The 22594-nt window shown below is 58.7% G+C and overlaps 1 protein-coding gene across 5 annotated transcripts in view; it reads right to left on the bottom strand.

Moving 5' to 3' along the window:
• Window positions 1–451: 451 nt before the first annotated feature.
• Window positions 452–22594, bottom strand: part of SRC (SRC proto-oncogene, non-receptor tyrosine kinase) — a 48363-nt gene continuing 26220 nt past the window's right edge. For 3 of the 5 annotated variants that reach the window (XM_037811336.1, XM_037811335.1, XM_037811337.1), the window contains 14 exons: window positions 22093–22258; window positions 20777–21034; window positions 19093–19192; window positions 18106–18123; window positions 12812–12844; window positions 11838–11936; window positions 11572–11675; window positions 9639–9788; window positions 8019–8174; window positions 5801–5980; window positions 4746–4822; window positions 3836–3989; window positions 3558–3689; window positions 452–3292 (listed from right to left, as the gene is read on the bottom strand). In XM_037811336.1, coding sequence (XP_037667264.1) covers window positions 3084–3292; window positions 3558–3689; window positions 3836–3989; window positions 4746–4822; window positions 5801–5980; window positions 8019–8174; window positions 9639–9788; window positions 11572–11675; window positions 11838–11936; window positions 12812–12844; window positions 18106–18123; window positions 19093–19192; window positions 20777–21026 — 1662 coding nt within the window. In that variant the 5' untranslated portion in view covers window positions 21027–21034; window positions 22093–22258 and the 3' untranslated portion in view covers window positions 452–3083. The remainder of the gene's footprint in view (window positions 3293–3557; window positions 3690–3835; window positions 3990–4745; window positions 4823–5800; window positions 5981–8018; window positions 8175–9638; window positions 9789–11571; window positions 11676–11837; window positions 11937–12811; window positions 12845–18105; window positions 18124–19092; window positions 19193–20776; window positions 21035–22092; window positions 22259–22594) is intronic. The other 2 variants (XM_037811338.1, XM_037811339.1) reach the window with 2 other exon arrangements.

Genomic DNA, 22594 nt, shown 5'->3' with positions numbered 1-22594 from the left:
CACAAATGCTCCAACAGCCACAAGCTAACACATCACCTGGACATGTGTCGACAGATACACACATTTGTGCACACTCAGCCATGAACAGACAGCTCACCTCCCACTCACATTTCCATGGAAACAAGCAGGTTCACACATCTGGGCACACACCCCCATGAGCCCACACCAGAGCACGCCCACACACAAACATACGGACAGCTGTGAACACAGAGAGTCATGAGCCATTGCCCACCCACAGACCCACACAAACACAAAGGTACACGCACCTAGGCACTCACTCCCGTGAGCAAACAAAAGACACAGGCCACAGACTCACGTATCTACACTGCTCTCACTGCACCCATGACATACACACACCAAGGGATCTCTGGGTGTCCACTTTGACCTGGACACCATAGTGGTTGAGCTTGCTGCCTTGTGAAAATAATACTGAACAGAGAAATGTCCAGTGTTTGAATTTCATTAAATAATTTGTTAATTAAGCAATGCTATTAAGGCCAGAGGTAACCCAAACATAGGTGTGTGATCTGATGTAAAATAAATTATCTTCATACAGACTGTTGCAAATCAACTTTCCAGGTTGTGTCCTTTAGTGGTCAGGAGACGAGAGGGCAGGGGAAGGATCTTTGGACTTATCTCCAGAGTGTCCAGTACTTTCCTGGACTCCAGTACCCTAGCACTCCTAGGAAACACAAACAGCAGACACGCAGCTGTAGCCTCAAGGCTTATTAGTGTGGTGACCACATCAGCACTGCCACACAGGCCTAACAGCCCCACCCTGGTCCCCAGTGTTGAGAGCCACCATTCCCCAAGGGCATTTGACTCCGGAACCTCTCGGGAGCCCCAGGCCGCACCACATTCCCACACTGCTGTCTCCGATGGCTCAAGTGACACTCCTGCCTGAAACCCTCCAGGCCCCAGTGCTGCCAGGACAAAGGCTCCTCTGCCGGGTGTAGCCTCTTCTCACATCCCATGCCCCTGCTTTCCTGCACACACTAAATGCTCAATAAACCCTTCGCCAAACGCTGAGGTCTGTTGGTGTTTAATCAGACAATATGCAAAGTATTTACAACCAATTCTGGATCCCTCCCTCCCTACAAGCCTCGGCTGTGGAATGCGGGACCCCAAGGCCCTGCCCAGAGCCGGGGGTTCCCCAGGCCTCTGCATAGTCATCTGAAATCTACAAAACACTGTTGTAAAAAAAAAAAGGGGGGGGGGGACAGTTTTAGGACACTTTGTACAAAGGGCCTTGGGCAGTCAGAGAGGGGTCTGAGAGCACGCTGGCGTGAGCCAGCCCTGATTTGACTCGGGTGGGAGAAGATGTGGTAATAAACATGAAGGAGAGGAAAAGTCGAAATTTCATAGGCAGGCACCGTTCAGCCTCCTTCTCCACTGGCAGGGCCTGCTGGCTCAAGAAACCCTGGCAGCCGTGAGAAATTCTGGTGGCGGGAATGTTATTGCTATGATGGGGCTGTGAGTGAAATGTACATGTCTGGGGGACAGAGCCGGGGGCATTTTTACACATTAAATATGGACACACATGGAGGCACGCACATGGGCACACACATACACACACAAGGACCCTTGGCAAGATGCCCCTTTCACAGATGGGCACGCTGAGGCCTAGGGAGGGGCCAACACATACCCAAGACTGAACAGCACAGCTAGGTCAAAACACGGTGTCCTGGTGCTCCCAGGGCTGGGCTTGCTATGGCACTCCAGGCCACAGGGATTGGACAGGAGCTGAGCAGTTGTGGAGGCCACGGCCACGTGACAAGGAGGCAGACCCTGAAGCCCAGAGAGGGGCAGGGGCCGCCCAAGGTCAGTCAATCTAGTGCCTGACATCAGACACTCATCCTCTTACTCCAGCCCAGGCACTCCTTTCCGCTACTTTTGAGTTCAGGGGTGCCAACTTGGGGAGGAGAGCAGGGGCCGGGCCTTGAAATGCCATAGGACAAACCAGGGAAAGGAAGACCCTGGGGACCCCTCTGATTCCAGAGCCAGGGCCTCCCTGTCCCTTGGCTTTCTACTTCTGCTTGATTGCCTCCAGAGCCTAAGCGCTCACTCCCTTTCATGGCTGGCTAGCTCTGAAGGTCACACATTCTGATTGAAGCCTGTCTCGCTGTGCCTTCCACCCCTCAGTCCTAGCTCAGTCGCAAACCCACCTCTACTCCCTCCCCTATAACAGCCTGGCTGAGATCTGCAGCCAGGAGCAGCGGCAGGAGATTCTCTTTACTCTCTCTAACCCATCTTCAGACCCCTTGTTCCCTGGGCTGCCCTAGTTTGTCCATGAAGCCTCCAAAGAGAATTCTCATTGGTTCCTGAGGAAGACAGAGGGAGCACCAAGTTCCAATCCTGTCTCAATCCTGAACTGCTCAGTGCCTTGGGCAAATCGCATCCCCTCTGTGGACTCAGTTTCCCCATGGGTAAAATGGGAACAAGGACTTGAAGATCTCCAAGGGTGCATCAAGTCTGAGAAAGGCAGGGTTTGAGGGAGTCCCACACCACCCACAACCATCAAGTCAGGCTAGGGCTTGGGTTGCCCAGCCTGGGAGTCAATGGTGGAGGGGTCTGGACCCAGAGGCCTCCACCAACAAATGTTTCAGAAATGGGTGGCAGGGGGCAGGGGGACGGGCAGGCTGAGGGCCAGGGGCCCACCACTCCTCTTTGGAAAGGCTCTTCGGCCAGCTCTTGAGACAGACTTGGGGAGGCATGGGAGGTGGAGGAGGAGCAGGTCCAGGTGGGGAAAGGGCCCCCCCAACCCGCCAGCCCCAGCCCTTCATCCCAGTTCCTCACTCAGAGACCCACCGAGCTCAAGGAGGGAATGCAGGAAGGAGGCGTGTGGCTGGAGCGGGAGCTGGGAGACACAGTCACCGGGCCAGCCTTGAACCCACCCTCAAAGGCTGCCTCAGGCCCCCAAGCCCTTCCATGCCCCAAAAGGGAGAGGGGCCTCGGCACTGGCAATTCAACCCCACGGAGGGAGGATCAACAGTGGGCAGGCAGAAGGAGGCAAGACCCCACGCAAGGGGCCGCCCAGCCCAGGATCCAAGCCGAGAAGCCAGTCTGGCCCTCGGGCCTGCTCCCTATAGGTTCTCGCCGGGCTGATACTGGGGCTCGGTGGATGTGAAGTAGTCCTCCAGGAAGGCCTGCAGATACTCAAAGGTGGGCCGCTCCTCCGGCTCCTTCCGCCAGCACTGGCACATGAGGTCGTGCAGGGACTCGGGACACTCAGGCGGGCAGGGCATCCGGTAGCCCCGCTCCACCTGGTCCAGCACCTCGCGGTTCACCATCCCTGTGGGCAGGAGGAGGCATGAGAGCATGGTTCCAGCGGGGTGGGGAGAAGACGATGGGGACAACAAAGAGGGCTTCCTGCCTCGGGCGGTTTGGGAGTGACTGCGGACAAGTCCCACTGCCAAGGCTGAGAGTCCTGACCATAGGGAGAGCCTCAGCTCAGATGATCAACCTTTGTTACACAAATGGGGAAACTGAGGCCCAAGAGGGGCAATGGCTTGTCCAAGGACACTAGGGCAGAGGGACTCAGGGACTCAAGATCTCACCAGGGTAGGGTACCCGGCCCTTCGTCGTGAGTTCCGTCAGCAGGATCCCAAAGGACCACACGTCCGACTTGATGGTGAATCGGCCGTAGAGGGCAGCTTCTGGGGCCGTCCACTTGATGGGGAATTTGGCACCTGCAGGAGTGAGAAAGGCCAGGAGGCAGCTCAGCAAAATGTCACAGCCATTCTCATCCCCACTGGACAGACAAGGAAACTGAGGCTCAGGGAAGGGCCACGACCTGCCCCAAGGCACACAGCATCCACCGACAGGCACTGCCCACCTTGCCGGGCTGTGTACTCATTGTCCTCGATGAGCCGAGCCAGCCCAAAGTCAGCCACTTTGCACACCAGGTTCTCCCCGACCAGGATGTTGGCCGCACGGAGGTCCCGGTGGACGTAGTTCATCCTCTCCACATACGCCATGCCCGAGGCGATCTGCAGGCAGAAGCAAGGGAGCCTGGCTCAGAGGCCACCCCACGCCCTTCCCAGGACCACAGGCATGAGCCAGGGTTGGGGCCATCCCCGGGGGTGGGGGAAGGAAAGCCAACCAAACTCCCTGACTGCCCCATGCTTTTTCAGGCCAACAAAATCAGTTTGTAAGAAATGCTGTTAACACAAAAAAGGACCCGTGCTTGGTGGAAGAAAGGACTCAGGGCAAAGGGCAAAGGGGAGGTGCAAGACAAGATGCAGCCAGAGCGGTGGGGTGACCATGAAAAAGAAGCCCCAGCTGCCCCACAGACACAAGTGAGCATCCAGGGCCTGCCCATTGCCCCAATTTCTCTCTCTGAACCTTGGCTTTCTCATTTGTAAAATGGGAATAATAGCCATCCCTACTCCTAACTGCGGTAAGGATTAAATGAAAAATGGTTGTTGAGCACTGCCCATAACGAGTATGAATACACACGTTTGCTGAGTGACCGAATAACCTTTACAGAAAAGAAAAACTGAGCCTGAGGCCCCACAGTGATTCAGTGACTCTTGATGCCCAAGCAAAGACTCTCCTCCGCCTGAAACCACCACCCACAGCCCAGGGTCCCAGTAATACAAGTGGAGAGATCAGTGAGTGTGAGGGCAATCAAGGCAGGCTTCCTGGATGGGGCACTGAAGAGGCAGGACTTGGCCGAACCAGGATGGAGTGGGTCTGGAGGCGGGAGGGCCAAGGATGTGGGGAGGCGGGAGGGGCTGACTCACCTGAGCAGCCATGTCCACCAGCTGAGGCAGTCGCAGGTACTTGCCCGTTTCTCCCTTGAGAAAGTCCAGCAGACTCCCTGGCAGAGAGAGACTTAGCTCCAACCCCTGTCCCATCCTGCCCCAAGCTCCAGGAGCCAGGAAGCACAGGTTCCCAGGTCCTGTCCTCCCAAGCAGACTGGCCTCACTTGAACAAGCACAGCAGATTTTATATAAACCCATCTCTGAACAAAGTCTCACTCAACTTTCGTCTCTCCAAGGGCAAGCAGGAAGGGAAACAAACCAAATGTCTATCTCCAGGTGAATGGATAGATAAACATCCACACAACAGACTACTACTCAGTAATAAAAAAGGAACAAAGTACTGGTACATGTAACAACTGGGATGAATCTCAGATGTGAAAGATTGCAGTATGAAATTCTAGAATAGGCAAAAATGAATCTATAATGACGGAAGGCAGATCAGTGGTTGCCTGGGGCACCCCCACACACCCCCAGGTATGGGAGGTACTGTCTGCAAAGGGGTACAAGAGAACTTCCTGGGATGATGGAAATATTCTAGATCTTGACTGTGATAAGGGATACACAGAGTATCCATTTTTTAAAACTCTTTGAAATGGACACTTAAATGGGTGTATTTGATCATATTTAAATTACATCCCCCAAAATTGGAATTTTTAAAAACATTAATTAAAAATTAAGTAAAGGCCAAGCCAGGGACTTGGTCTGGATATGGCTTAGCATGCAGGGTTGGTGGAATTCTCTTATAGTCCCAGCATGGCAAACAGCTTTAGAAAATAGGCAAACTAGGGGACAGGGTACATTGTGGGAAATCATTTAAAACAATATGAAATGCAAACAGCAATCTTTGGTTTGGTTTAACTTTCTGCTGACATGAGAATTTGATTCTATTCCATTCCACAAAGATGTACATTCCAAATCTAGAGGACACGAAGCATGCCCCCCACCTGCCTGGCTGGGAGAATGCCTATCTTTGGAGGACAGGGCGGCCCAGCGAAGGGCTGGCTCACTTCTCTGTGCCCGCTGCTCAGGCTCACCCTTGCTCATGTACTCCGTGACGATGTAGATAGGCTCCTCGGACACCACTGCATACAGCTGCACCAGCTTCTCATGCCTCAGTTTCTTCATAACCTGGGCCTCCTGCAGGAAGGCCTCCGGAGACATCGTGCCCGGCTTCAGAGTCTTGATGGCCACCCTTGTGGTGCCGTTCCAGGTCCCTGGGTGGGAGGGGCAGAGCTGGCTCAGTGGAGGCCCCTGTCCTTACCCCTCTCCCACCGGAAACTGAGTGCCAATCTCAATCCTGGTCTACCTAGCCATGTGACAAGCCAAGGCTGGGGCACTCTCTGAGCTTCAGTGTCTTCATCTATACAATGAGCAAAATAATAATGGTTCTCACAGGGCCATTACAAGGATGAACTGAGTCTCTGGTACATGCTCAAGAAGCAGTAGCTGCTGTTATGACTGTGATTATTAGAAAGGTTCCAAAGAGTAGCACGTCAGCCCGACAGACAGGGAGACCATGATTCCAACCTACTGCCCCCACTGTGGGTGGTCTCAGGCCCCCTGAACTGTCACCAGGGTATCACAGGTGCCTCATGCATTAGCAATGGAACTGTGTACTGCTGAGGGCTGGGTTGGGGAGGAGCCAGCCCAGGGTCTGCTGAGGCCTCCGGAACAAGAGGTCACCTCTGGAGCCCAAGGCCTCCAAAGAGGAGGGTATGGCACTAGGTACGAGGGTTTGGAGGTCAGACCAGCTGGACTCTGACTCCCTCCTGCGCCTCCTGCTAGCAGTGAGGCCGGGTGTTTCAGTTCTTCCCCCTGAGCCGCAGTTTCCTCATCTGAAACACTAGAGTACTACAGAGCCTACTCTGAGGGGCTCTCTGAGGATTAAATGAGATTTTATGCACTGGGCCAGGCCCACTGTGAGGGCTCAGTAAACAACTAACTGCTGAGGTTATCGCTGTATTATCATATGTTATTTTCCTTGGGGGACCTTGGGGGAGCCTATATTCTAGACCAGTGTGTTTAATCCGAGCCCCTGTCCCCACGGGGCCCGCAGCTCCTTTGGTGAGGAGCCCTTGTTCCGCCCTGTCTCTAGGCCTCAGTTGGAGGGCCTCCTGGCACAGGCCACCTGGAGAGCCGTCCATGGCACCTCACGAGGTGCACCCGAGGAGGGGTGAGAGCCTCCCCCGCTGACATCTCCGCACACCTCAGCCAGGAAGGAGTTCTGCAGCCACCAAACAGCTGACGCCGTGGGTTTACTGGGGTTTTATTCAAGTCCCCGCTTCGTGTCTGTGCCTTGGAGCTGGCCCATCATCCCTCTCCTGTCCCCAGCTCCAAGCCCAGGCCATCCCTCCCCTGGCCCAGCCTGACCTCCAGCCTCATCTCTGCCTCCCACTCCGGAGCCCCCTGCTCCCCTCAGCCTTCTGAAGGGGTGACGTGGAGACAATACCCAGTGGATGCTGTGGCTCAGAGGAAACAACCTTTAAAATGGCAAACCGTGGTCCTACGGCTGAAGCCCCGGCTGACGCGTGCCAGGCCCACCTCCAGCCCGACCTCTAGGACTCTTCTGGGTCAGCAGAGACCAGTCCAGGGAGAGGGGCCGGGGTTTTGTCTGGCTGCATGGTGTTCGCTTTCCAAGACAGTTTTGCCATTTCTCCAGGCAAGGCAGAAGCCTGTTTACAAGCCCAGAACCCGCCAGGCCCTGTGCTTCCCAGCGATCCCCTCTGTGAGCTGGGGTTCTTTCTCCCAGGCTAGGTGCAAACATGCACACTGCCCGTGGGCCCACATTCTCTCTCAACAACCCTGCAGGTGGGTCCTGTAGCACTGGGCCCATTTTATAGCTGAGAAGACTGAGGCTCAGAGAGCAGATGCCTGTCCCCACATGACCACAGGGCAGGGCACTGGGGAGCCCTCAGGGCCTCGCCCCGAGCAGCTCTGGGTAAAAGGTGCTGCTGTCTGCAGAGGCGCAGGCTGTGGCGAGTCCCACCCTCCCACCTGAGTGCTGAGGACAGCACTGGGGGCAGGTAGCTATACCCCAACTTAGTGCCAGCACTGCAGGGGTATTTCCATATTTAAAATAGGGCCCCTCTGTTCAGCGGAGGAGACTGAGGCTCACGGAGAAGGGATGGGAGGTTAGGGGGCCTTGAGCTGCCACTTGGTTTGGACATCTGCCTGGTTCTCAGGTGATGGGGGGCACCAAAGTCCCCCTGAAGGTGCCCTGGTCTCTCCTGAGGGACAGGGGAAGAGCCTTACCCATCCACACCTCTCCGAAGCAGCCCTGGCCCAGCTTGACCTCCAGCCGCAGTGACTCCCGGGGGATCTCCCAGGCGTCCTTGGCCAGGCCCTGCGTCTGCGGCTTGGACGTGGGGCACACGGTGGTGAGGCGGTGGCACAGGCCGTCAGCGTGTTCTGAAGACAGAAGCAGGGAGCTGGAGCTCGAGCAGGGCTCCCGCCCTGGGGCCTCCTGCTCTCCTGGGCTGTGCACACAGGCTACGCCCCGGAAGCCAGGCATCCACACCTACGAGCCCACCCCCACCCTCCACCCAGGCCCACACTGCCTCATGTATCTGTTCACTGAGTCACTCATTCATCAGAATTTCAGGGGTGGCCTAGGCAGGTGCCAGGGACCCGGCTGGGGATAAGTCCAATGGACTCCTGCCCTCAGGAAGCTCACAGTCCAGGGGGAGCCAGCTTCCCTTAATCACCTTCTAGGACCCCAAACGTGGCAGAAGAGAGCTGTGCGGGGCTGTGAGTGGGAGAGCAGGAGGCTTGATGGAGTCCTGGAAGGCTTCCCAGAGGAAGTGAGAACTGGGCTTGGATCTGCAGGAGGTGAGTGAGGGAACAGCACTGCAAGCAGAGGGCCGAGCCTGTGCAGAGGCCCTGAGAGAGGAGCAAGCTGTAGGGCTGGAGGAACCAGACAGAGGCCAGAGAGGCAGCAGGGAGCCAATGGGGGAAGTGGGGCACCAGCTGGAGACAGGCGAGCAAGCAGGACTCAGACCCCCAGGGCCTCAGGGAACATGCTGGGTGGGGTCTTCATCCTAAGATTCTGAGGTGGCCCCTGGAGGGTGTTGGTCAAGGGGAACAAGGCGCCCTGATGGGATTTAAGGCTCAGAGTGAACCCTAGGCGGTGACCGTCGGGATGGAGGGTGGTGACGATCCTAAAAGGATTCTCGGGTTGGGGAGAAGCTGGTGACCCCTGCACAGGCCACATCCGCACACAGAGGCCAAGGCCACACACCACAAACACGCAGACACCCAAGGCCATGGAGATGCGCCACATGGGTACACACAGTCCCAGACGCCGCAGGCCCCAGGCAGCCTGGATCTACAACACAGGCCGCACCGCAACTGCGCAGCCCGCGCGCACGGACACGCGCCCACGCGCACGGACACGCGCCCACGCATCCATTCCACCCCCCGCGAGCACCGCGGTTCCGCGCCCTCCGCCGCCCCTCCCCCTTCGCAGCAGTCAATCTAGCCTCCCCCTCCTCCTCGTTCAGTAACCGGTTCAGACCGGTTCTACGGCTGCAGAGACAAATCAGCCTGGGCCCCCTCCCTCCCCCACTCTCGGGCAGCCCCCTCCTCACCGGCCAGCTGCAGAAGGGGAGAAGGAGGAGGGGGGACAGGGGTGGGGGGCAGCAGAGGGAAGAGGGGTGGCAGGGAGGACAAAGAGAGAGGAGAGAGCAGGGAGAGCTGGAGGGAAGGGAGGGGAGAGGGAGAAAGGAGGGGAGTGGGAGACCCCGGATCCCTGGGTTAACAGACGTGACCAGCCTCCTTGGCCCCAGAGCCCGCTCTTCGGGGTCCGCGGCAGAGGGCGGGGGAACTCTCCCCGTCCCCAGAGCCTGAGCCCAGGCGGCACCCCTGGGCACTCACTGGAGTAGTAGGCCACGAGCTGCTGCAGGCTGCTGAACTGGGTGCGGGAGGTGATGTAGAAGCCGCCGCTGTCCAGCTTGCGGATCTTGTAGTGCTTCACATTGAGGCCCTTGGCGTTGTCGAAGTCGGACACGGAGAGGCAGTAGGCGCCTGCGGGCAGGGCCAGGGCAAGAGGAGCCATGAGTGACCCCCAGAGAGTGACCCCCACAAGCCGCAGCAGTGCCGGGGTCGGGGGTGGGGGATGCTTCAGACCCAGAGTGCCATTCTGTGCCTGACACCGAGGGAAGGGAGGCCGGGCACAGGCGAGTGCCTGGGGAGGACAGAGCCGGCTCCGTCCCACCCTATCTCTCCACGTGCCCAGCTCTGGGGCAGCCACCGAGGCAGGGCTGAGGGAGCGAATGAAATCAGGCTGGAGGTTCTCGCCGTGCACCCTTGGCCCCGGCAAGACCCCTGAATCCTGGGGGTGCATCCCAGCTGTATGGCCCTGGCCCGCTGCTGGCCCCCTGTGGGCCTCTGTAGGAACATGCAATGAGAAGAGGGCCTGGCACACAGGAGGCACTCAATGTTTGCTGGGTGCCTGGGAATGGCTCCAAGTGGCTGTGTGTCCCTGGCCTAAGTGTTTCCACTCTCTGGTCTCCCAACAGGGGCATTCTCAGCACCCACGGGAAGTTGGCTGAGGCTATAGCAGTTGTGGGCAGGAGACCACAGGCTGGGTGTGCCCTGAGGACAGCCGAGACCAAGCCGGGCCAGCCCTGGTGTCCCCCTCCCTGCTTCCCTTGAGCCTGGAAAAGCTGTTGGTCGGAAAAGTCTCCTCCTGCCCCGCAGGCCTTGCCAGGAGCCTGAGCCCAGCAGATGCTTGGGAATGAAGCTGAGCCCCGGGGTAGGGGGAGGAGGCTCCAGCAGCCAGAGAAGGCCCAGCTTGGGAGCCCGGCCCAGGCTGCACAGCCACTGGGCCCAGAGAGGGAAAGGGGCTGGACTCATATCACCCAGAAAGTCAGACTCAGCAGTAGAACTTGAACCCACACACCGGCTCCCAAATGCCTATACTCGGGCAGCTATGACTTGCTGCAGATGGCCCAGGCCATGTGCATGTGGAGCCACAGGCCTGAGTCCGAGGCCAACCCCTGACCATGTGTGCACACGTGCAGGCATGCCTGGGCCCGGCAGCCACACACTCACACATGGACATGCTCCCAGGTCCCTGGCAAGAGGATAAACCCAAAAGAATCCAAAAGAATTCACTCCCACATGGCGACACATGGACAACTCCACCCCCACATGCACACACATGCCTGGACCCACACATGACATGCACCCGTGTACATGGCCACATGACCACTCATAAGTGCATATGCATGACATGGGTGCACAGCTTTCCTGGCTCCTGGGCTCCCACTGAACCCCAGGCCCACAGGGAGCAGCCCAGCTTTATTGCCATGGTGACAGGGAGCCTATGACCCTCTTTCTGAGGTCTGGAGAGAAAGGGAGAGATCTGCACTCTCCGGCATAGGGGGGCAGGAGAGGAGTAGGGGCCAGGAGTGTTGGGGGAAGGATACGGCCAGGCGTTGGCACCCAGTCCAGCCCCAGAGGCCCCTCGGGAAGAGAAAGAAGAGGGACCCACTGGATCAGCCTCCACCCTGGGAATAAGCCTTTTGCTCTGTGACCCTCAGACCTCTGGATGACCTGTCCTCATTCCTCAACAAGGAAACTGAGACCAGAGAAGCTAAGCTTCATCTTTTGCTGCACCTCTGGCCACCCCGGATAATTCATTGTTCCCAGAATGGTCCGCCTTACCTTTGACCCTGCCATTTTCTCCACCTGGAAGGCTCCTCCCACCCTACTCCATGTACGGAACTCCTATTCATTCTGCAACATCCAGCTCAAAAAACCCACAAAAGACTCAGTTCCCAGTGGCCAGCAGGAGCACTCCTACCTTTTGTGGTCTCACTTTCTCGCACTAGGAAAGTCCCTCGTGGGTTCTCCGTGTTGAGCAGCAACCGTTCTGACTCCCGCCTGGTGATCTTGCCAAAGTACCACCTGGGGCGGGAGGGAGGAGAGAGGTATTGGCAGTCCAGGCTTCCACCCACCCATAGCGCCTCCCCCAGGGAGGTGGCCAGGACCCTGGGCAGCCAGACGTCCCACCCCGGCCCAGGAACAGCAGTGCTGGGGAGCAGGCAGGTGGCCAGAGACGATACTCACTCCTCAGCCTGGATGGAGTCGGAGGGCGCCACGTAGTTGCTGGGGATGTAGCCCGTCTGTCCTGTGCTGAGCGAGTGGGCCAGCCACCAGTCTCCCTCTCTGAGCAGGGGTAGAGGGAGGGAACAAAGGAGAAAGGGGCCGTCAGCCGCGGGCCTGGCGACCTGCAGTCTTCACAGGTACTGTGCTGGGGGCCCTGGAGGCGGGGCGAGGCTCAGGGAGGCAGTGGGATCAGCTCGAGGTCACGCGGCTTGCCAGGTCGAGCTGGCCTGGAACACGTCCCCTCCCTGCCCCAGATGTCTCTTTGCCAAAGCTGGCTCAGACAGACTTTGTCCAGGACTGTGGCAGGATGGACCTCAGTCAGCCTGAGGCCCAAATCTGCAAGGACAGAATTCTGGGATGGGAAGTAATCAGTCTGTTTCCCTTCAATGGATCAAGCTGTCTCAGGATGCCCAGAGCTGCCCTGAGAGGGAGGGAGGGAGCTCCCCATCTCTGGGGGCAAGCAAGTTGTAAGAGGAGAAGATTCTGCCCAAGATGGATGTCACACTAGACCTTCCAGGCCTCCAAAGCTCTGAGATTCAGAATCCCAATCTCAGAGGCCGGTGAGACTTGGGTGGAGGCAGAAGGTGGCTCTTTGGAGGCAGGTAGAAACCCAGGCCCTAATCCTGCAAACTAGAGCAATGCTTGCCTCTGTCACAAAATACGGGTCACCTCCCCAGCTGAAAACGACAGGCCGCCTCCTACAGCCTGCACATCCACAGGGGGACACTGAGGTCAGAGGGGCTGGGGCTTGCCCAAAGTCACACAGCGAGTCAACTTGGGGGGCACTGAGGTGGCAGAATCCCCAACCCCAGGGCACTTCCACACTAACTGCCCCATGGGGAGGAGGAGGATGTGATGGGGACGGGGCAGGAGGAGCTCCCCAGCATGGTCGGGTCCCCTGGGCCAGGGTGGGAGTGGGGAGGGGGTGGAAGTACCTTTGCAGCCATCTGAATGTGAACCAGGTCTGGCTGGAGCGGGGGTCCAGAAACACAGAGGAGGGAGGAGAAAGCGAGACCCAACAGGAGAGAAGAGGCAGAGATGGGGGTGGTGAGAGGCAAAGAGGCAGAAAGAGCGAGGGAGAGCGGGAGGGGTAGCCAGGCCGTGCTGGGGATGGGGACAGGGCAGGCAGCCGATAGGGGCCTCACATCCAAAGCACCACAGGGGACTGGGAGAGGGTCCATGGGGATGAGGGGAGGTCAACGGGCAGGGCGGCCTGGGAAATAGAGTCCACCCCCACTGTGCAGATGGGAAGACTGAGCCCAGAGAAGCTAGGCCTCCATCAAGGTCACACAGCCAGGCCCAGGCTCCTGACTCCCAGACCCCACGCCTGATAGCTTCTTCTCAACCCAAGGCCGCCTGTGGGCCTCACCGCGACCCCGAGAAGCTGCGCAGTGAGCAGGATATGCCCCTCGCTGGGGCCCAGAGAGAGAAAGGCCCTTGCCCACAGTCCCCTGGTCAGAACTTGAACACAGGTCCCTGGCACTGGTTCTTCTGAGCTGCCCCTGGCCATAATCCTCAGCCCATTTTGAAGACGGAAAAGTTGAAGCCAGGAGGGGGCAGGACTGGGGGAGCTCTCTAAGGACCTGTGAGAGGGCAGTGGGCACCCCAGACCCTGGGGCGTGGCCGGGCGGGCCGAGGTGGAACCAGAGGCTGCAGGGTCCCTTCTGGATGGAGTGAGATGAAGGGAGTACAATTGGGGCTGGCGGGCCTGACTTAGCTGTGTGAGCCATGACACACACTCGGGCAGGGCAAAACTCATGTGGGGGCGTCGGGGAGAAGGACCCTAGTGTAAGGAGTGAGGCCACCCTTGGGGGATGCCCACTGGGGGTCTGTCCACACTTCTGTCCCATTTGACCCTCCAGACCACCCTGTGAGAGAGGAAGGCAAGACCCCAAGCTATAAGGATATGGCTCAGAGATGTCAAGGGACCAGCCCAAGGGCACACAGCACCCAGGTGGGAGCAGCCCAGTGCTTTTATTGTAGAGCTGAGGCACAGAGAGGGACAGAGACTTGCCCCAAACTACAAAGCAAGGACTCAAGCCATAAAGAACAGCCCCTTGAGCTCTTCCAGGCCAAATCTGTCATTTCACCAATGGGGGAAATGAGGTACAGAGAGAGCCAGTGAGTTGCCCATAGCCACACAGTGAATCAGTGGCAGACCGGGGTGGAAACCAAGGCCTCTGAGCGCCCGCGGCAGGTTCCTGGACCCCTGCACTCCCCCAGGCCTCACAGAGGGAAGTCAGGGGAAGGTGGAGGGGGAAGCAGCAGGACTGGGGACAGGGGTCAGGCACTGACTGGGCTGAAGACTAAGGTCAGAGGCCACGACAAAGCTTGACAAAGCCAGAGTCTGCGAGCTGGCCGGCCCCCGGGAGCCCCTGAGTCATCCACTCAGAGCAGGAGGCCCGCAGGGAGTTGGCGCCCAGAGGCCGGCTGAGCAGTGCCCTAGAAGGCCTGAGGAGTGTGGAGCGCTCGGCCCAGATGACGTCACCCAGACCTCGGCCGGCAGAGCTTCCGGCTCCCCGACAGCGGCCCCTGGGCGCTCGAGCTTGGGACTTCACAGCCAGGCCGGGGCTTTACTTCACACGGCTCCCGGAGGGGTGTACCATAAACTTACTCAAGGGCCCGAGGTCCATCTTCGGGTTTCTGAGGGCCTGGGCCTAGAAGCAGATGGCCCTGGGTGCCGTCCCAGCTCACCCCTGCTAGCTCTGTGCCCTTCCCCCTGCCATGTTCCTCCAGAGCCTCGGTTTCCTCTTCTGAAGGGCAGAGACACTCATGCCTTCCTTCCTCAGGGGGTACTAAACAAGACGGTGTAAAATGCCCAGCCCTCAATACTCATGAGCTGTTGGTACCCTGATTTAGCCAAAAAAAGAAAACCGACTAACTCTGTGTCACTATGGTACTCTCCCCACCCTCCAAAACGTTTTGAAAAACCAAAGCAACTCAGCCCCAGGCTCCAACTACAATTTGCTGTGTGACCTTGGCAAGTGTCCTGCCCTCTCTGTGCACGTCTTAGATTCTCCATCTGTAAAAAGGAGATAATATTTACAGAATCTCCCTTGCAGGCAAAGTGTGTAAATCAGTTGGCATCAGGGCAAGCTGAGATAATTACTGTGATTACCATCTGAGCCTCAGTTGGTCTCCCTGTGAACTGGAGGTACCCCACCCCCGTCGTCCCCCCTCAAAGGTCTGGAAGGCTCAGAACTGCCTTGGGTGTCCGTGAGCCACGGGCCCAGGGCTGCTCCCTCGTGAGGATCCGCATGGCTTCCCAGCACAGTCTGTCCGGCTGGGTCACCAACCTGAGCTCAGTGTAGGAAATGAGGCAGCACTGAATATCCGACCGGGCAGAGTGACTGCAACTGGTGTCTTCCCTGGGACCTGGTCCTCGTTAGACCGGCAGGAAGAAGGAAAGGAAGGAAGGGAATCACACATTCCCTGCCTGACCCTTCACTTTCCCACGTGTGGCCAGAGGAGAAAGCTCTGGGCCAGGAGTCCCAGGCTGCAGTTTTACATCCCATCTGCTGGTCACTAGCTGTGTGGTCTCAGGCAACTGACCTTCCCTCTCTGAGCCTCAGGGTCCTCTTTTTTGGATCCTAATCCTTGCACCAGGAGTGTGGGCTGCTGGAACCAGGAAGTTTTACTGCTTTGGGGTATTTTTTTATCTTGCTTGTGCTGTTGGGACCGGTCAGAGAAGTGCTTTGGGGCTTGCAGACGAGCCAGTAGCCTGGCAGAACCCAGCCCCCAGGCTGAGAGCCCCAGAACTGAGGCTGGCTGGAGCCCTGGCAGTGGCCAGGCAACCTGGGTCGCTGCCGGCCAAGTGTCAAAGCCCTGAGGCCTGGGGCATGCAGTCCATGGGGCGAGGGGAGGGTGAGGCCAGGGCAGGCCCCTTGAGGAGGACAGGGGCAGGATCCTCAGAGGATCCCACAGGGGTGTCCAGGGCAAGTGGGCAAGGGACAGCTGAGGTGCTGTTGGCCTGCAGTGCCTGCTATAGAGCTCCTCCAAAGAGGCCATGGGAGTCTGGGAGGGAAGAAGGGGCAGCTGCGGGAGCAAGCCAGAGTCAGACCTGGGAGGGGCGCCGACACCTGGGGACATGGACACCAGGTCAGTGGGCTCAGGGCAGTCAGACTCGGATCCCAATGGGCTTCCTTGGACCCGGGGTTGGTTGGCACAAAGATTGGGGAGCAGGGTCCCCAGGCCTGCCATGGCGAGGACCCCACCCCAGCCAGCCTTGGCCAAACCCCTACGACAGATGGGCTCAGGTTCCAGCTCTCCACCCACATGGCCTGGGCCTTCCAGACTGGAATCCGGAAGACCCTGGCCCATGGGGTGGGCCGGGCAATAATGAACCCTAAGCAAGATTGGAAGGATGAGCAGGGTGGTTCCTGGGTGAGGAATGGGGCTGGAACACCTCTAATTTGGGTGGCCCTTCACCCTCTAGGCCCCCCAGATTCCCCCAACTCCAGCACCACACACCCACTCAGGCGAAGGAGCAGCCGTGAAGTAAGGGCTCCTGGCCCCCCCCATCCCCCAATCCCAATCATGGCCCCCATGCTGCTACCCAGGGGCTTCCCAGGAATGGACCTTTTTTCGGTCACTTCCAGCCCTCCCAGCAACCCAAACACCCCCCCAGGCCAACCCGGCAGGCAGGAAGGAGGGTAAGGGGCTGGTCAGACAGAGGAAGGAGTGGGGGCCACCCCCCTGACTTAGGCTGAAAGAGGCATCCCAGCCTGCCCTCCCCTCGGAGCAGGTCGAGGCTCTCCCAGCGCTGCCCCATCCCCTCCTGGTGCCCCCCCCCGCGCAGGGCCCCCTTCCTCCTCTAGGCACCTGGACACCTCCATTGAATGAATCCGAAAAGGGCCACGGGTCGGAGGGCCTGCCTCCCCACCCCGGCTCTGCCCTACTAGCTGTGTGACCTTGGGCAAGTCATTTCACCTCTCTGGGCCTCAGTTTTCTCATCTGCAAAGTGAGGAAATAAGAGTTTCTGCTTCACAGGGCTGCAAGGATGTGTGAATAAAATGATGTAATTTAAAGTGCATAACCCTGTGCTGAGTGACAAGTGAGATAGGGACCCAGAAATGAGATAGATCAGAGAGCAGCCGTGGAGGAGCTCCCAGTCTGAGAGGGGAGGCAGATGACAGGAGAGCTGGGGCTGCCCCAGGATTCACTAGGAAGGGAGAGGAAGGTTGGGGAAGCCCCACCCCCAGAGACAGCAGTGGAGGGAGGGGAGAGAGCTGCTGCCCAAGTTCCAATCTTGGCTTTTGCTACCTGGTAGCTGTGTGACCTCGGGCGAGTGTCCTCACATCTCTGAGCCTCAGTTTCCCCATTTGCAAAATGGAGGCAACCCCCTCCCCACCCCCTATCAACTGCTGCAGAATTGCAGAGAGGAGTAAACGTGAGGACACAGGTAAAAATGCCTGGAACCACACCTCTGTGCCCTTTCACCTCAAAGAGAAGGGACTCCCGAGCTGGGTTTTGAGGGATGCGCAGGAGTTTGCCAGGCGGAGATGGGAGAAAGGGTTTCAGGCAGAGAGAATAGCATGCACGAGGGGAGGGAGACATGAACAAGCAAGACGCGACTGGGGCTGGTAGAGATGTCCATCCTCCTCAGCCAGGCCTTTGAGGACAGTCAGGAGCGATTCTGCCCTGTCCTTCTAGAGCCTCCCAGCCTTTCCCCAGCTCCGCAGGCATCCAGCCCCCTCCAGCTCTCCACCCTTTTGCAGGCTACCTCTTGAGAGGGACTGCCTTCCACCATCTCCACCTGCCAGACCACTTCACTGTTCTTCCTTCGAGACCTGCTGGTCCCCTCAAGGGGCTCCAAATGGCCAAACTGACCCAGCCCTACCCTGGCCTGGACAGGGGCGGCAGGGGCTGGCTCCCGAGTACGTGGACAAGGCCCTCTGCACCTGGGTCTTGGGCCCTGCACACAGCTGGGCTCCAAGTGGGCTGCCGAGGAGCAGAATGGGGAGGGCGTGCATTAGTAGGAAGGCAGATGGGGAGGAAGTTTGATGGTAAGTGAAAGGTGTGATGGGAGGGCCCCCCCCATCTCAGCAGGGTTGAAGGTCAGGGACCTGGCCAAACCAGCGGTGGTGGAAGGGGAGAAGCCAGGGAAGCTGGGAAAGGGGAGGTGGGCAGCAAAGGCAGGGCCACTGGGAGGGGAGAGCACATGCAGACGGCAGCCCCCTCCCCCAGCAAGGTGTCCCCCCAGCCCACGGCCCACACAGTGCGTACACACCTGACATCCACCTTCCTCCTAGGGGCCAGCAAGAGAGAAGCAGAGAGAGAGAGGCTGAGACAGGGCTGGGGGAGCAAGCACGGGCCAGGGGATGGAGAAAAGGGGGTTCCCACGGCTGGCGGGGGGGACAGCAGGCACCGCCCTCTGCCTGTGGATCCTGCATGGCAGGAACAAGCCCTGCACCCCCAGTGTAGAGCCCCCACCGCCCCCCGCCCCTCTCTTAGGGCCTGAAGCCTCAGCCGCCCCCTCCCTGACAGGCGTCTTGGCAGCCAGGCAAAACGAAAGGGAAACGGGGGAGAAGGAGGGGAGGGCAGGGAGGGGACCCTCTCCCCATGGCTGGAGACCCGCACACCCCTCACCGCCCTGCTCCCCTGCCCACAGTGGCCCCGGAGCCTGGTAGGAGCCCCCGTGACCTACTAGGCCAGCTTGGCTCTGGGCTGCCCCCCCAGGCTGCCCTGTCCTCCACACCCTATCCCAGCATCTCATCCCCATGCCCAGTCTGCCCCTCTCAGATGGGATATTTCATCTCCAACCCTTCCAATATGAGCCCTTCCCCCTACAGCTGGAGACTTCCGGCTTCACCGGCTGCCCCCAGCCCTCTGCTCTCAGGTCACTGATGCGGGTGCTTCTGTGGGCACAGCCCCAGCTCTAGGCCCTGGCTCCTGGGCCCAGTTCTGCCCTGACCACAGGCCCTTCTGCGGGATCTGAGGTCAGCTGACATTCTCTGTGCCTCCCCCCAGTCCCCGCCATCTCCAGTTTCTGGACCCAGGCCTCTGCCCCAACAGCCTGCCCGGAGCCCCAGGCCAGCAACCACCGCCCGCCTCCTCATTCCCACAGGCCCCGTTACGACGTCCTGGAGCCTCCAACCTGCCTTGACACTCGGCTCTGCCCACCACCCATCTCCGTGCTCTCTGGCCTTGGCACTGCCTGCAGGGACGCCAGGCCCGGGGGGTGGTGTTCTAAGGGCCGGGGCAAGGGGGCACTCACGTGTTGTTGACAATCTGGAGCCGCTCCCCCTTCTTGAAGGACAGGTCCGTCTCTGTCCGTGACTCATAGTCGTAGAGGGCCACAAAGGTGGTCACCCCACCTGAGGAGAGGGGTGGGCTGGCTCAGAGGATGGACAGGAGGACCCTGCACCCCAGGGGGAGTGGGGGTGGCCTCCCGTGTGCCATCAGCGCCCAGCCTGGAGGCGTGGTCATGTGGGGGCATGAATGCGGGTCCATTTGTGTCCGTGTGTCCGTGTGTCTGTGCATCCCTGTGGGGGCCTGTCGGGACACGCCTGTGTGTGCCCGCTGGGCTTTAGGTGGCACTGGGTACCGTTTGGGGTCTGTCTGCTCCCCTAGATCAAGAAGCCCCCAGAACAGTCATCTTTGTTTTGTCCCAGAGCCTGGCACACAGTAGCTGCTGAAGAAATAACTGCAGATGAAGGGGTGAATCGGGCCTTTCTGTGTGTCTGTGGAGATCCTGGCTCCAGTAAGTGTCCTTCAGAGTACCTCTCTGCCCCCCACCCCATTTTAAATGACAACTTCCACTCCCCATGCATCCCCCATGCCCCACTCCCTGCCCTTCTTGTTTCTTCACAGCAGCTCTGCCTTCCAACATCCCTCCCACCAAACCACAGGCCCACACAGGCAGGGGTTTTGTCTGTTTTATGCAATGCTGTGTCCCCAGCACATAGTAGGGGCTCAACAAATGTTTCTTGAAGAAATGAATGGGTGTGTTTGTGAGTCTGTTTATCTCACTTGGATGTGGGTTTGTCTGGGGGGTCCACGCCCATCCCTGTACCCCTGAGTGTGTGTCTCTGTGTGTCTGTGTGTTCTCAAGGCACATACGTGCATTTGTGCATGGGGTCTGCCGGGACCATGATGGCGTTTCTGGCTGAGTGCCTGTGTGTGTCCCTGGATGGGTTTCTGACTGCACGTGTGTGACTTCATCCGAAAGTAGGAGGTTATGAGAGTGTGAGTTGCGTGTTTGTACATCTGCACTTGGGTGTATGTCTGTGCCCAGGGATCCATGCCCATCTGTGGCCATGCAGATGTGTCCTGTGTGGGTGTCTGAATGAGTTTCTGTGTGTGTGTGGCCCTGTCTGAGTGTATCCGTGTAAGCACGCACACGTTTGTGTGAATATCTACGTCCAGGAGTCTCCGGAACCCCATCTCCCACCCTGTCTGCAGCTCTCTACGCATCCCTCACCTGGGGCTGCCATGCCTCGCGGCGCCAGCAGAGGGCGCAGAGGAGCACGCGGCGAGGACCAGGCCCCGCCCCACCCCCAGGTGGGCCCGCACCCCCCGCGGCCCCCTTGGCCACACACTGGCCTCCCGTCCGAGCCAGCTCTGGACCGACCGGAGCAAGGAGCGAAGCCTGGTCCACGAGGCAGCAGGCGCGGACCTGGTTCCCACACTGCCCGAAGTAGCCCCTGACCTAAACCCTCTCTCTGGGCCTCAGTTTCCTCAACTGGGGTGGTCCTGTGTTCTCCGTCTCTAGCCCCTTCACACTCTGCATCTGATTCATCCCCAAAGGCAATGCATAAGCACACGTCCTTGAGTGTGCACCGCCCTTTAGAGTTTACAAAGCTCTTCCCCACCCACAGCCTCTGGGAAACCCCCAACAGTTCCCAGGATGAGAGCCCCAAAGAGCCCCCAGCACCCCCACCCACACCCGTCCCACTGACCAGCCAGCGGCCCCGCCCTCTGTGGGGAGGTGACCGTGTCCGAGGAGTTGAAGCCCCCGAACAGCTTGGGCTCGGCAGCCGCGGGGGCGAAGGCCGTGCTGGGGCCACGGTGGCCGTCGGCGGAGGCTGGCTTGCTGGGTGTCTGCGAGGAGGGGAAGGAGACCCCCGCCCCGCCGTGGGCGTTCTCGGCGGGCTCCAGGCTGCGGCGCCGCTGGCCGGCGTCCCTGGGCTTGCTCTTGTTGCTGCCCATAGTCCTGGCTGGAGACAAGAGGGGACCCTGGGGTGAGGGGGAGGCTCTGGGGGCAGGTGGGGACCCTTAGGAGCCTCCACTCCTACCTATTCTACAAATGGGGAAACTGAGGCCCAGAGAGGGGCACCGTGGGACCCCGGATGAGCCAGCCTCTTAAGCCGCAGTTTCTTCATCTGTAAGGTGGGGAGAATGATTGCACCCCTGGCAGACTTCTCTGGTACAGGGCCAGGCACAGAAGAAAGTCCTCATAATCAGAAGCCCTGGACTCCCCACCTCCCCTTGAGTCACCATTTCTGTCCCTCATGACAGTATCCAAGTCATGTCTGCGTTCCCTGTACCTGACACACAGGAGGGGGTTTTCTGAGTTTGTTGATGAATACATGACTGACCAAAACTGTCTAACCTGTCTAACTCTAAAACCACGGGTAAGGGGCTGAAGGCAGCGATTCAGCTTCAAGGCCTTGAAGAAAGAGAGATGGCTGGGAGCCTGCTCCTGCCACAGGGCCTTTGAACACGCTGTTCTCGTTGCCTGGCGTGCTTCCCTCAATTCACACCTCCCTCAATTCTCAGCTCACAAGTCACCTCCTCAGGAGATGTCCTCCAACTCCTCTGACTGGGTCAGATCCCCCTGATGTTTTGGGCCACTCCTTGACAATGTGTGGTCCAGTTTAACGTTTTTTAAATTTATGTGATTATTTGATTACCATCATGGGTTTTTGTCTGTCTTGTTCATTGCTGTGTTCCCAGTACCTGGCACAGGGCATGGCATGCAGTAGGTACTCAATAAGCGAATGGATGAATAAATGAATGACTATCCAAGAGTTAAGAGATTTCTGAGCCAGGGATCTGGAAGGCCCAGAGACTGGGAAATGCAGAGGGAACCATGTTCAAAACTCCCCCCACCATGACACCGATGACCCTGCCACCCCCCTTCTGCCTCCCACTTCCCCATCTGCGGGCCCTGGCTCACCCTGGCTCCCCAAGCCTGGCTGGGATCTCCCCACCCATTGTGGCTGCCCCTCCCGGCTCTCCCATCTCAGAGACCCTTATAGAGTCATCACCTCACCTAGTGGAAGGTAGGGGCTGTCCCAGAGGCCCTGGGAGGCAGCCTGGGGTCTCGGCACGAACACCAGGTGTGGGGTCAGGGGTCTTGGACTAGCAGCCCTGCTCCTCCTCCTTGCTGTGTGACCTTGGGCAAGTCACTTCTCCTCTCTGGGCCTCGGCATCCTCATCTGCAAAGCAGGGATAAAGCAGACTGCTCAGGGCTGTTGTGAGGATATGACTAGAAAGAGTGATCGCAGTTGCTCCAACCGTTGGGTCACTATCAGGCTCTGACTCTGGCAGGCCCTGAGCTAAGGGCCTCCCAGACCAGAAATCTCCTTTGACCCTCCCAAAGCATTTTATGAGTGAGAGGCAGGCTCTGAAATCAGACTCTCTGGATTCAGATCCTGACTTTGCTCTTGACTGGCCAAGTGACCTAAGGCACAGCGACTCACGTTCTCCCTGTGCCCCGTGTTAGCATCTATAAATGACCAGGGCATTGTGAGAACAGGAAGAAGCACTGTACA

This window comes from Choloepus didactylus, chromosome 19 (genome assembly GCF_015220235.1).
Source record: "Choloepus didactylus isolate mChoDid1 chromosome 19, mChoDid1.pri, whole genome shotgun sequence".
Taxonomy (NCBI): domain Eukaryota; kingdom Metazoa; phylum Chordata; class Mammalia; order Pilosa; family Megalonychidae; genus Choloepus; species Choloepus didactylus.
Note: the sequence above shows the minus strand (reverse complement) of the source record. Positions and strands in the feature narration are given on the sequence as shown.